This window comes from Centruroides sculpturatus, unplaced genomic scaffold (genome assembly GCF_000671375.1).
Source record: "Centruroides sculpturatus isolate CEXI.00-Female unplaced genomic scaffold, Cexi_2.0 scaffold962, whole genome shotgun sequence".
NCBI classification, from domain to species: Eukaryota; Metazoa; Arthropoda; class Arachnida; order Scorpiones; family Buthidae; genus Centruroides; species Centruroides sculpturatus.
Genome location: NW_019385202.1, coordinates 64,912 through 80,545, shown reverse-complemented (window position 1 = coordinate 80,545; position 15,634 = coordinate 64,912). Strand labels below are relative to the sequence as shown.

Sequence of the window (15,634 nt, the reverse complement as noted above, 5' to 3'; positions counted from 1 at the left end):
TAGACAACAAAGCACTAAACGAAACAGGGTTAAATGAGGTCATTTTAACATAGAGTAAATGGGAATAGGGGAATACGCGACCAAAAATAAACAAATTTTACTTTAATTTTAAGTTACTTATATATTAATTTATATAATAATATATGTAAAATAACACATAAATAGGCACACTGAAATGTAAAGTTCATTTTTTGTGAAGAAGGTCCTGACTTTTCTGAAATTCTTGTTTTTGCCATAAAGTCATGAAGTTTAATTTGTTGCTTTTGTTTTTCCTTAAGCAAATCTCAGTAGCAGAAGATCGTGTCCAAAATGCCTCGTTTTGTTTTGCACTCCTTTCAAAATCTGGATCATTCACTACAGTTTGATTGACGATTTCGGTTATCTTACTAATTTTTACTAAGGAAATCTGCAGAGAAATTTTTTGGGTTCTTTGTTTTCAGAATCTCTATTTTCCAGTTCTACACGAATTCCATGTTCTGCCAGTTCTTGAATGTCGTCGTTGATAAGACTCTCACCAGAAACCTGCAGTAACTCCTCAATATCCTGCTTATCTACATTTCCTAGTCCTGATGTATCAATTAGATTGAGTTTGATCAACCTAACGATACAGCAATAGGCTCTTCTCGTTGAGAATTCTTGGATACCTTTAGTCATAACTTCTTCCACACTTCATTCATGCATTTATCGGTTAATTCTTGCCAAGTGAAGCCGATATTGACTATGGTAACTGTGATGTTATATTTTTTCCAAAATTGCACCAAACAAACACAATGCAAAGAAAGTCCAGCGCTACGACGAATTGCCATCTTTTGCTGATTGGTTCGTGTTCATAAATAATTGTATTATGTACGAATCGATAAAATGCCATGATAATTTGAATCAGCATAAATTTTGAGCTTTTTTTTAAGCTTTGAGCAGATGGCATTATATCAAATCATCATTAAGCGAGGCAGCACTAAGTGGGGTTTTGCTGTATATTTTTTTGAAACGATAGAAAAAATTTTTACAGTTGATGTAAGAAATCAAACTATTGAAAAATAAATCATAAAATGCACAAAACATTTACTTGTATGTATACATGTATACAATTATTTTACATCATTATGAAACATTACAGAATATTTTGTAATGTTTTACAATTATCTAATAATAACAACAACAACAATAATAATAATAATTAAAAAAATACTAATAATTATGAATAATAATTCATATCTAATTTTTATTGTCATTGTAAACATTACTATAAAGGTCTTTTTAATATTTGCATTATCTACATTAAAGAAGTTTTAATTTTTTTGTTATTGAAATATTTTTATTTAATTTCATTCAATTTTAGCATATTATTTATTGATAATGTAATGACAATGAAACAACATTATTTTTTGATAAGAAACTCATAAGCCAAACTAACTAAACTAGATAGTTGTTAGTTTTGCTTATGAGTTTAGTTAGATGCTAAATCAAAATTAAGATCAGATTTTTAGTATTTAGCAAAGAATTTAAAGAATAAACAAATGTTTTTAGCCATTTTTAGTAGAGATTATCAGATTATATTTATATTCTATAATTCTAGAATATTGTAGCATCTATCATTGACACATGACATTGGAACAATTTAAACTTGAAATTAAAATATAAAAAAATAATTTCTTTCTTTTTCCAGCAAAATATTTATTAATAGAAAATATATTTTTAGCTTGATATATAGGCTAAAAACATATTTTCTATGTTTTCATGTCTACTGTCAAAATAGTCAATATTCCAAAAAATGTTTTTATATTATGGTCAATGGTAGACCTGAAGTAGACTTATAAATCAGGCTGAAAACGTTTGTTGCATTAATAAACATTTTGCTGGAAGCAAGAAAAAGTTACTTTTTGATATTTACAAGTGTTTTCAGTTTTTTTCCAATTCTTAATTAATTTGAATACAATATTTATATTAAAATATAAAAACATACTAACTGAAGAGGCATTATTGATTAAAAGTATAACATTTTTTTAATTAAAAATATAATTACTATAATTGTCTGTAAATAACTCATAGGTTATTTGTTTTAAAATTGATTTAAAAGATATGGAGCTTATCTGTTGATTTTAAATTGTAACTAAAAATTTATCTAACAGCGTTTTCTTTGTCTAAAATTGCTAAGAATGTTTTAAAAATCATTAAAAAGATTTTTTACATGCTGAATATCTTCATCTCCATTGCAATTTTTCTGGAAACCACCAATGATGTATATGCAAATGCCTTACCTATTTTCTATAAGTCAATCTACATTTTTAGACACTCCTACTTAAACTTATGTCTTGAAAGCTGATAAAGATTTGCTAATTTCCTCCTTTCTATATAATGATGCTATCAATTTTAGCTTATGTTTGGCTTCTGTAGTGAGTAGGAACTAAGCAATCAACTTTCAAACCTGTGTTATTGAATATTATAGTCTTTTTTAGTAAAATTAACAATGATGATGTTAATGATAATTATTTTATTTACTGCTTATTTATTCTGCATTCAATATGACAATTATTCCTACCAAAAGCTGTATTGACCACATTGTCACTGAAACTCATCTTGACCACAGGTAACTTTTCAAACACTAAATGCACTACAAATATTATGTTAAAGTCTTTTTCTATTAAGTTTTTTCACGTTTATTTTAACATTTATTATTATTATTATTTAATATAAACAGTTTCTCAACAATTAATGGCTACATTCAGCCCCTAAACATTGACTCTCTCCCAGATAGCTGGGATGTTTAGAGATTTATGCAAAATATTTGCTGTTCTAAGTAGTGCTGACTTCTGTAGCATATGGATATTGATTCTAAAGTTTTTCAGATGTTGCTTTAGAACTTGGAATGGTCCGATTACAATGGAACTATGGCTGTTTTTCCACAATCATTCAAATTATATTTGCAGGTTCACTTAGTAACTTTCTCTAATTGTTTTTTTTCTACTATTTATTATTATGAGTATATTTACAGTTTGTTCAATGAAAGATGTACTTTTCAAAATTATATTTGATGAGAAGTTAGTCAGTCATCTGTTTGATGATTAAGACACATGACTCACTTATAATGCTAAGTACACTATAAACTCTTATTCTTTTCATTGTAGTAAAATGAATTTTAACGTCTAAAATAATTATATGCATTTAAAACAATATTCTTAACTTGACTATGTAATGTTTTGTTTTATTCACACACATCAGCCATTTTGCTAATTAAATTAAAACTAAAAACAATATCATTGCTATTTTGATTTATTTTCTTTATTTTTTAAACTAAAGTGTAGAATTTTGTGTTATATTAATTTAAATAATATTCTTATATAATTTGAAATGTTAAATATTTTCAAATTTAATGAATCCTGGCACCATATTGTCAACTATCTGATATAAAAGTGTTTTTCCTGGAAGCAAAGTTTATTATTATACAAAGAACAGATTTTCTGCCTATCTTAGGTCAATATAAACTTATATCTATAAATAGAAAATTTGTATAGTACATATAAGTTAAACAATATTAATTAAACAACAATACTTAAGTTATAAATCAAGAAATATACATAAAATAATGATATTTACATTTAATTAAAAATAGAAGTAGCAATAAAATGATAATTAATGAAGGTAGACATGAATAATTAATAACAGTAAGGTGTTAAGAGGCATGTTTAATTTAAACAATTTAACATCTTCCTGTTATTATCTAAATTTAGAAATAAAGTATGCCATAAGATTAATAAAAGTTGTTATTAAATAACTTTTAAAGTTAGAAGACAGTAATAAATAAATTTTTAAGTAATTTTTTAAAACAGTTATTGAAGGAATGGAATAGAATTTTAAAATCCTATTGAATGACCTAATTACAGTAGAACCCCTCTAATCCCTCACCTTTGGGACTGGGGGTATGGTCAGAATGCAAAAAAGGTCGGATTATCAGGAAAAAGTAAAATAAACAATTTTCTCCTTTGTCCAGTCTTTGTAGCACTGCTAATTTTTCATTTAATGAAAGAGTAACGTATTTACGTTTCACTCCCGACATGTTGAAAACACACACAAAACTGTACACGTACACACAATGTAAAACATATACTGTAATAAACACAGAAAAACGCCACGGACAGTGAGTCACTGACAAGTTGGGACAAGTTTCTCGACTACAACCACGGTCGGATTAACCGGAGCAACGGACTAGCTGAGGGCGGACTAGAGGGGTTTTACTGTATTATAATTCATCAGATTTTTATTATAAAAGGAAGTTTCTTTTCATTTGCACAAATATAATTAATATTTTTGATACTTAATGCAGTTTAGTGGTTCTCTCTCAAATTTCTTTGTTTATAACTGCATCTACAATGAATTGCTAGTGAAAATAAGACAAAAGAAACAGAGAAGAAATGGAATGCCTGAGACAATGCTTTCTAAACTGCATACAGGTTAAGTGACATTTTCAATGGCAAACAATTTACTGTTTTCATACCAAGTTGCTGTTAAAAACATATCATAATGAGATACAAGGTATACAACAATGCATGTTATGTGATATTTTGTTTTCATTTTAACAATTTTAAGAAGTATAAATCACTGTAGGTAATATGCAGAAAATTATGGTACAAAAAATAATAGAACATAATTAGATTCATTGGTTAAATGTGTAGTAAAAATTATTGTTGGTTGGTAATCTGTAATACTGTTTTACAAAATAGTCAATATAAATCAAAATAGCAATGATAATGCACATCCAATTTTTGAGATGTCAAAATCCAAAATGTTAGCTTGCAAATGTAATGCACACTTTATATTGAAAACACAGCCGAAAAGCCAAAAGAAGTTAATGCATTAAACAATATTAAGTGCATTTTTTGAAAAACATTATATTTTCATGTTTATAGTGCTTCATAACATCCAGATTTCTAAATATAGTTATTTATGCTCCAATTACCAGGTACAAAGGATCTGCAGACCAATAAAAAAGTCACAGTAAAAATTATTGTACAATCAATGTTTTAACAGCAAGATTTCAAATCAGTTTGTGCAAGCATGAAATTTTCCAGATTTGTAGTGTAAAATATCTTTATCTGTATATATGTTTTTCAGCATAGTGGATAACTCTCTGTTTAAACACAGCTTTATATGAGATTTGTCTGCTGGACATTATTCAATTGGCTTGCTGTACTTCAAAAGACCATTCAAAACCTTTCCAAAAATAAAAACCAAAATTAGAACCATAAGAGTGAGAGGAACATGTGTCATGTCTTTACTGATGTCATAATACACACAAATTGCTGAGCAGAGTGAGTAGCAAATAATATGAATGAGGTTGCATTAAGTTGACTTTGTGCCTGATTCTAATGCACACCCCAATTTTTGAGATCAGAAATGTCCAAAAAAAGGTGCACATTATATTCTAGAAAACAGTATATTGTGCATTTAACCAGGCAAAAATATTGATGAAAAATTATTGATATTTTTGATTTTAATCTTATCAGATGATTGGAATTTATAAAAATTGAAATCAGTTTTGAGAGAATAAATTTAATTTGCAAGTTTTTCATATTGTATATTAAATATGTTTTAAAAATTAAAACTTCAAATAAAAATAATACTTTACATGAAAAAATCAAATTGTAAAAATCATAAATATTTTATAAATTTATTATTTTAATTGAATTTTAAATATATATGATAATTATATATTAATGTCAGAAAATTTAAAAGATTTTTGATTTTAGGGAAGACGAAAAACTTGACTGTATTAGTATCAGTTATGCACCAATCAAGGCATATGTAGATTATCTGTTATCTGAACTTGATGTTGTTATGGTAAGAAGTTTAAGAAGATCTGTACAAAAGGATTGTCAAGTTTTGCAAGAATTTTTAACCGAAGCAATTGCAAAACTTACATATAATCCACAATCTGTAGAAGAATTAGCTGAAGCTAATAAGAAGCAATTAGAATATCATCAGAAAAAAGAACATGTAAATAAATTATATTAATTAAAAATAAACAGTTATTTTAAAGATTATTATGTAGCTATGTTGACCTAATTATTATAGTAAGTTAGTATTAATTTATAATAAATATTAAGTTTATTATTTATAATATGTTTATACCATATTTACCCAAAAATAAGACCTAACCAGAAAATAAGCCCTAGCATGATTTTTTGGAATGCTCATAATATAAGTTCTACTCTTAAAATAAGCCCCAGTTAAGATTGTCAGCCAGATGGTCATATTTAATACCTCCATTGCAACCCACAACAGATGTATTGAATTATAAAATAATAATATTAACATATAGTTAAATATAAATAAATATTATTATTGACATTAATTAATACTTAAAATAAATGATAATATAACTTATAATTAAGTATTTGTAAATACCCAAGTGAGCATCTTTGGGCGAGACATCCCCTGAAAATCAGATGTAATTCATCTTTTGGAGCAAAAATTAATATAAGACCCAGTCTTATTTTTGGGGAAACATGGATTTCTTTGAAATAAAGATAAAGTTTATTAAAAAGTTATATTTTACAATAAAAGTTTATTAATCTGGTATCTATGGGACCAGGGTGATGTTAAATTATCAAAAGTGGATTACTGGATGTTTTTGTATTTTTGTAAAATTCAATAAGTTATATGCAATCTGAATGTTTTAGACATTACTGTATATTTTGTACCAAAGCACACTGCTGTATACTTCCTGTTTGTTTATGCATATTTTTTAATTAGTCTGAAGATGATAATGTATACATATCTTAACACAGTATAACTATACTTTGTGAAGATTGATTGATAAACCTACAAAAATTTAATGAATACATTATTGCACAAAATCAACATTTACAATGATTTATGTGCATATTAATATTTATTTTTCAGGCATATTCTGTAAACATATGATTCATAAAAGCTACAGTTGTTCTGAGTGTAAGAAACTTGTTTGTAGGTGTGTTGTCTTTACATTGGTCTGTGGGAAAGAAAATACATCAGTCATACATGTTCTGAACACAAAACATAAAATTTGGCAATGTTCATTTGGCACAATATAATCTAGACTATGTATAGTTTACTGAATTACACTGCATGGAAATTTGAGGTTTTCCTAACTATTCTTAAGTCAACATTGATGGAATTGCTTTATCTGTTGGGATCAGATTGTTGATGTCTTTTTTTCTGTCTCCACAAGATAGTGTACTGATAACATTCATTTTAAACATGTCTGTGACATGTAGTTGCTTATAACTCTACATTTTCTTTGCCTAGTAATCATTAGTGCATTATGTATCTAAACAAATTCCAATTCACGGAGTACTAGCATGTCAGATTATAATCAGATAATTATAGATTATTGGTTACTTTTCAGAGCTGTCAGATTATCAGGTGTTAGACTAACAAATTTTTACTGTATTTTGATTTTGGAAGATCCTACTTAAAGTGTTTAAATTGGTAAAAATGTAAGGTTAAGTATGCAATAAAATTTCAATGCAATATTTATTTAAATAGGGAAAGAATAAAAGACCATTTGTTACATATGGCAGTCCTATAAGCTAACTAATGGTATAAACTTGAAAATTTTCTTCAGTAAATTCTTAGTCTAAATTTTATTTAGCTTTACATTTTAAAAGACAACAATGGAAAAGCATGTTTTGCATCTCATCATGAGAATATGGAGAATTATCATTGACTTTGCAATTTACTTTTTCTGTTTTATAAAATGTTGCTCTTCACTGTTTTTTTTTTATTGTTTGAAGAAGAAATAGAAAGAATATANGAAAAGTTTTTGCAGCTTTATGAAGATGTTCAAATAAAGAATGAATTTTTGGGCAAATGGTCAAGAAGTGCAGTTATTGAATTAAGCAGTCTCCAAGGGCAATGGGATATGTTTGAACGTATAATTGATGATCATTCTGAATTAATTACTCAGCAGGTAACTTATGTACAAATTATAGCATAATATCTTTTCTAATTGAATTAATCTGTTATATAAAAATATTATTATTTTATAATTTAGTTGCATTGTTTTGAATTAATCATTAAAATATGTAATTTTTTAATTTTTAAGAAATTTTATGTATTATCATTCTTAATAACTAAACTATACTCTATTTTGTAGTTTTTTTATTGAGTTAAATTCATTATAATAATGAAGAATAACTAGTAATTGATGCAAACCACATTGTCTTCATTCCATAAACTTGAAGGCCAGGCTGATCTTGTGTCATTTTCCATTGACATTATACCTGACATGAATTGCCCATGCCACTCAAACATACATACCCAAGCTAAAGCTTTATCATCATAAACAACACATAAAAGCTGCAATATTTATGTTGCTATTTTGTCTAGCTTCACACAGAAGATGATATTAATTTTCTGTTTAATTTGGATGTCTTTTCATCTCACAGTAAAAAGTGCCACTGACATGTCATGAAAGTTTTCCTGCAGTGCCCTGCTGTCTATTGGAGGTCAAGAAAACTAATGTTCATGACATATAAATATCCATTTACTGAAATGTAATATCCTAAACCACACAATGTTTACCTAAGGAAAGATATTAAATCAGTCTCAGAACTTTATGGACAAAGGGATAACTAAATTTACCTTAAGATTAGGTACAAATGTATTTGTTTATTAACTAAGAAATATAAAAGGCATGTATTTGTATGGGTTTTCATTTAAAAAATATTTTAAACCAGCTGAATTTCTAGAAATTATTTACTGTCAAAAATGATGTGTAAGTAGGTAAAGGATTATACCTTTATTTATTCTTTACTTATTATTTTTTTTATAAAATCTTCATACTAATATATATGCATTTATTTTCATTCTAAAAGTTTGAAAATTCTCTTGTGGTAGAAATTTATTTTGAATTTTTGTACCCAATGAAGCATAGATTGCACAACTGTTTCATGCCTGCTATTGCCACATTGTTACAACATAGCCAATATAAATGTTATTTCATATTGCAAAATTGTATGATAGATGTTAATTTTAGATATAAATCACGTTTTCTTTTGTTATGAATAGTTTATCCATAATATGATGTTGGCCATTACTTTCAGTCAAATGTTATACATGTTTTCTTGTCTTGCTTTAACTTTTGAAAAGATCAATGATTCTTTTATATTTAATAAAATAAACTGATGGAAAAAGACAATCCATCAGTTTACTTTAACTTAAATTTTTTTGAATTGATAAACTTAAATTTTTAAATTTAATTAAAACAAAATAATTTAATAATTTGATAGTTTGATTGATTATATTCATAAATTTAAATAAAAAATAATATGAGTAAAAATTTTGTATTTTATGCATTTATTTATTTAATAAACTTGATAGAGGAACTTATTCTTGGAATATATTATTTTGATTATATTTTATTTTTTAATAATAGATTGAAGTATTAAAAACAAAAGTGTTAAATGATTTAAAAAATTATGAAAAAGAAATAGAAAGGTTTTCAGCACATTGGCATCAATTGAAACCTCAAAATGAAGCATTTAATGGAGGTATAAATCAAGTAGAAATGGCCATTACTGTAATAAAAGAAAAACGAATTGAATTTAATGAACTGATAAAAACTAAAGAAAAATTATTGTGAGTATTAAACTTTTTTATAAAAATAAAACAATAGTTTTTAAGTATATTATCATATATTTTGAAAATTTATTATTAAATAAATTTAAAGTGAGATATTAGTTTTACATTTTCTCCTATATTGTAATATATTTGAGTAAACTAGATTTTAATAAATATTTTATAAATTTGAAATTACTAATATAGAATATAGTTTGATACAGTGACAAAATTAGAAATTTTAGTCTCTTAAACAAAATATGATAAAGTGCCCTCCAATGCTTAGGGCCTATCCCTTTCATATTAATAGTAGTATAAAAATTTAAACAAGTTTTTAAATTACCAATTTTACTATATATATATTTTTTTTAAATAAAAAATAGTATGCTACAGAATGGTTTTTAATGAATAAAATTATGCTTGTCAATTAAATGTTTGTTATATCTCTATATCTTATCAATGCTTAAAACATATAAAATTAAATCAAATTCTTTCAGGAATGATATTGAGCAATTTAATGTACCTGCACCTGATTTATCTGTAATAGAAGAGTTGGAAAAAGATTTACAAAATACTGAACAAATATGGTTTTTATTTGATGAATTTAAATCAGGAATGGATGAATTATCAAAAGAAGAATGGATTTTATTTAGGTAATTTTAGAATAATTTTATTTTTATATAAATTGTATGGTATTGAAATTATTTTAACCAATTTAAATTTAAAATTTTTAATATTTTACACTTTCATTTTTAATGTTATTAGAATGATTCTAGTTCTTTGAATTTAAGAGAAAAATAAATTTTTAAAAATTTCTAATTATATCCGTAATAAAAATGAAAGAATTCTAAATCATCAGATTATTTTCAGACTATGTTTTAAACTAATTAAATAATTAAACAATGTGGGTCATCTAGAAAATAAAAACTGTTTGGTTGTAAAAAAAATACAGAAACTAAGAAAATTCAATTCCTTTTTCCAATATACTCTTCCTGGACATTTAGGCATTTGTCATAACAATACATAAGCTTTTGAATGCTCTGATAGAAAGTAGCTGATTATATGTTTAGCAAGTCATTACATGCAGCTTTAACTTCATCTTCAGTTTTAATACACCTGCCACTGAAAATGTTTTTTAAATGTTTGAAAAGCCCAGACTTACCCAATGGGGCAAGTCTGGGCTGTAAGAGGAATGTTCAAGAACTTCCCATCCAAATTGCTGAATCAATTACTAAGTTATGACAGCAATATATGGGCATCCATTATCATGCAGAGGATAGATGCCACTTGAGAGTAAGTTCTGCTGGAAATTAAACAAATAACATTGTTTTTGAACATAACTCTTGTCTATTATCTGTACACTACAACTATCCAACAATGAATTTCAAATGATCAAACATTTTATGCATTCAAAAAATGAATGGCAGGTTGCACTTCACAGTTGGTGGGATTTTCAAGTGTAGCAATATTTGAATACTTGAATGTTTGTTTAGTAATTCACAAAAACATTGAATTAGTTGAGTTGTCTTCCTTGATGAAATTATGTGTAGTAAGTTAGGCACTGACATATAGTACATTATATAAGAAGCATTGGAAAACTAGCACTTTTATTAGTTTTTGTTTGTTATTACTATAATAATTCTATTAAAGCAGACATATTACTATGAGAAAATGTACAAACTAGTATAACAAGAGAAATGATATTTAAATGTATCAATGATTTTATGAAGACACATAGAATTAAGTTTGAAGATTTATGTAGTAATGGTGTGAAGTCAATGATATGATCTGTGAAAGGGGCAGTAATACAAATTTAAAGTGTTGCTAAAACCTGCATGAGTAGAAACTGTGTTTCTCACAGACATGCATTGGTTGCTTGAAACAGTCCTTCATCTTTAAAATGTATTTTAAATGAAGAAGTGAAGCTTATGAACTTTGTGAAAACACAACCACTAAAAACAAGATTATTCAAAATTATATGTGAAGATGTGAACAGCCAACGTACAGTTTTTTGGAGTAGCTAGTTGTTGTGTGGCAGAGTTCTTATCAGATTGTTTGAATTACAAGAAGAGTGCACCATATTCTTAAACAATGTCAGGTTGCTGATAGGGGCACAGTGGTCAAGATAGATGAGGGGTCATATGTGGATGTGACTGGCATTCAGACAGACACGATGATTTCAAAAAACTGATTATTTGACACAAAATTAAATGATGTTTCTCTCTTTATATTTTTTCTGATCATCCTAACCAATTGGTTGCTTAAAAGATTTCTGTAATCTTAAAAGTTTAAAGTTGGTGATGGTCTTCCTCCTCCTTTCCAAAAATAGTCCCAAATGAAGGAGTATCCTTGGTTCACAAGTGAAAGTTCTTTTGATGTCTCGAAATCCCTAGAGAATGCATTCAACTTTCAGTGATGGGAATGTGTCAATCTAAGTAAGGGAGATGGAAACAAAGATAGGCATGAGGCACCCACACAACAAATAGTTGACACATAGAGTTTTTAGGAGAAATCATCATATTCTTGAAATTTGGATTTTTATTATTTTCTGTCTCTGATCATCTTAACCAATTGGTTGCTTTCCCTTGTTCTCACTTTTTAAGTGGTTGGTCACTTGTTACTAAGTATAACGAGATCTCAACTTAGATCACAGAATAGGTCAAAATCAATATTTAATTTGATCCCAATCATAGACAGTTGATATTGGGACTTTGTCTAATCTTTTGTCATGTTTCTGAGAAAAGATTTTTTTCATTTGTTATTTTTTCCTTTTATATAAAAAAATATATTAAATATTAGTGAAATATTAGTGAATTTAGTGGGGTTTTAGGACATTTTCAGAACCTCACAACAATGACAAATTACATTAGAAGATTACTTTAGAAATGTTTCATGGTTGAGTCAAATTGCTTATTTGACTCAACTTATAATTTAATAACTTATAATTTATAAATAACTTATAATTTTTTAAATAACTTATTTGACTCAACAAATAAGCAATAGTCAAATTGCTTATTTGACTNATATTCTTGAAATTTGGATTTTTATTATTTTCTGTCTCTGATCATCTTAACCAATTGGTTGCTTTCCCTTGTTCTCACTTTTTAAGTGGTTGGTCACTTGTTACTAAGTATAACGAGATCTCAACTTAGATCACAGAATAGGTCAAAATCAATATTTAATTTGATCCCAATCATAGACAGTTGATATTGGGACTTTGTCTAATCTTTTGTCATGTTTCTGAGAAAAGATTTTTTTCATTTGTTATTTTTTCCTTTTATATAAAAAAATATATTAAATATTAGTGAAATATTAGTGAATTTAGTGGGGTTTTAGGACATTTTCAGAACCTCACAACAATGACAAATTACATTAGAAGATTACTTTAGAAATGTTTCATGGTTGAGTCAAATTGCTTATTTGACTCAACTTATAATTTAATAACTTATAATTTATAAATAACTTATAATTTTTTAAATAACTTATTTGACTCAACAAATAAGCAATAGTCAAATTGCTTATTTGACTATTTCTTACAAAATTAAATGATGTTTCTCTCTTTTTTCAAGAGAAAAAACTATAAATATTTTCAACACAAAATATAAATTTCATTCATTATTACAAAAGTTATAATACTGAACCATGGCTGTGAAAAATAATAAGGATTCATTTTCAACTTTAATTGACTTTTTAAAGGAATCAAGCAATGAAATAGATCAGGAAATTTGAAAAGAAATTATTATTTTTTTAAAACAATAACTGATATTAAATGAATAATTTCTTTCTTTAGTGAAGGAAATTATTCATTTAATGATGCCAATGAATATTGGATTTTCATCCTTTCAGTATTAAAGAAAAATTAGAGGGACTGTCTACTTCAAAATATGAAAATCTCATCAACTTGACATCAAATAGCCAAATAAAAGTTAACTTTAATAAAGTTTTTTTTATCATGTTTTGGTGTGACTTAATTAAAGAAGAATATTCAAATTTATTTGAAAAGACAATTTGTTTGTTGCCATTTAGTACCATATAATTTTGTGATAGTGGAGTTTTGCTCTACACTGTGTTAAAAATAAAATACAGATGTCTCTCCTTAGAATTCAACTGTTCATAATTAAACCAAATTTTGAAAGAATAATGAAAGAAAAAAGTTTAATCCTTCACATTAATTGACAGTTTAAATTAATAATATTTTGCTTTTTCATTATTAATCTTTATTTTTGTATATTCAATAAATTATTATTGATTTTTTTATTTTTTTTAATTATGATCAGTAAAAATTCAGTTCTAAAATTTTTTATCAAGGCAAAGTTAGCTCATATAGTCATGTATGTTAATTGTCATTATATCAGCTGGGAACATCTTACATCCATGATCTTTTGTAACTCTTTAATTAGAATTGCCAGATATTCTTTATTTCAAAGGACAGTTTTATCTTGTTAAAATTCAGTTATGAAAAGTTAGAACATTATCATATAATCTTATAGATTATTAAAAGTTTGGTATAGAAGATTTTCAGAATTAATCAATTTAATTATTATTCTGTTAAATTAATTAAATAGAAAATATTTATTATTATTATGTAGTAGTAATTGTTTATATTTAATATAAATTTATAATACTGTTTGTAGACTACAACATTGTATTATCTGTATTTATTATATAATTTATATTTCAGAAATAAAGTGCATCATTTTGAATTGTTTCTCAATAACTGGGTTGAAAAGATTGAAAAACAAGAAATAACAGATGAGCCAAAAACAATTACTGTTTTGCTACATCAAGAAATTAATAATTACAAGGTATATAATTACTTTAAGTTTAGTTCAAATTATAATTTGAATTAATCTTAAATCAATATTTAATCAAGATATTTTAAATAATTTTTATTATATATATATATATATTTTTCCTGTTAATAGATTTTTTATTTTGAAGTTAGTAAAATCATACAAATGTATATTGCCTGTTATTTATAAATAGAGATGATGATAAAGATCTTGATTTATGGTTGCATTAAATTAATGATGGCCCAAAAGACAGGCTGAATATATATGTTTTTCATAAATAATTTTATTAGATTAAGGTCTCATTCATAATTTAAACTTATATTAATCTAGCTTGTATATTTATATCAAAATTAATGTTTTTTTTATTTGTATTTGATAATGTATGAAAATTATTGATCATTTATTTAAAATAGTTTATTTTATTATCTATTTTTAATACATTTCAGAAAGTTATACCAGCATTAAAATATTGTAGAGGTGATGTATTTTCTTCATCACATTGGGCTAATCTGTTTCATATATTAAATATGCCAAATACTCCAATTGAAAAATTATTATTTGGTGATTTCTTAATGGCTAAAGACAAAATTATTGATAATATTGAAAATTTAAAAGTAAGTATATTTTGCAATTTATTGTAACAGATAATTTTTTTAAATTCATTTATTATTCCTTGTCATAATGATTTGAAAAAATTTTCTCAATAACATAAAAAATTTCAATATAAAATAACAAAGTTAAATTAATATGGTATATATCAGTCTCTTGCAGAATAATTTTTATTTTACAAATTCTAAATCATGTCCAGCACAGTATTGAAAATTCAAATGCAATAAGCTTTGATATTACAATCCAGGGGTATCATGTTTTTTAATTAACAAACAAAAAATTAAAATTTCAAAATAGATTTTGTGATGATTTTGAGAATTTCCAGGTACTTGCCTTTATATCCTAACTTTCAGATTTCTATAAAAAAATTTATTTTTTGTTATTAGCATTTTGTCTCAATTAAAAAGGATTTTGTTTTGAAAATTTCTGTTGTGCCAATATTCCAGACAGAAATTATAGATTAATAATTTCTAAAGCAACAACTGTGGTTGGAGAGCATACATACAACCTGATTTAAACAATGGAGATCCCAAGATCAGATTTAAATTTTCAATATTTCTGGTTAAAATTGAAGTCAACATCAAGTCATCAATGACTTGATGTTGACTTTTTTTGCAATCCAAAAGGTGTTTCAA

At 25.8% G+C, this 15,634-nt stretch overlaps 1 protein-coding gene across 1 annotated transcript in view; it reads left to right on the top strand.

Annotated features, from left to right (window-relative positions):
• LOC111636080 (cytoplasmic dynein 2 heavy chain 1-like) overlaps positions 1–15,634 on the top strand; it is a gene marked incomplete at its 3' end in the record, with an annotated part of 147,900 nt that overhangs the window by 68,392 nt on the left and 63,874 nt on the right. Inside the window, exons 14-19 of the mRNA XM_023381249.1 lie at positions 5,745–5,991; positions 7,799–7,948; positions 9,416–9,618; positions 10,095–10,250; positions 14,279–14,402; positions 14,837–15,004. Coding sequence (XP_023237017.1) covers positions 5,745–5,991; positions 7,799–7,948; positions 9,416–9,618; positions 10,095–10,250; positions 14,279–14,402; positions 14,837–15,004 — 1,048 coding nt within the window. The remainder of the gene's footprint in view (positions 1–5,744; positions 5,992–7,798; positions 7,949–9,415; positions 9,619–10,094; positions 10,251–14,278; positions 14,403–14,836; positions 15,005–15,634) is intronic.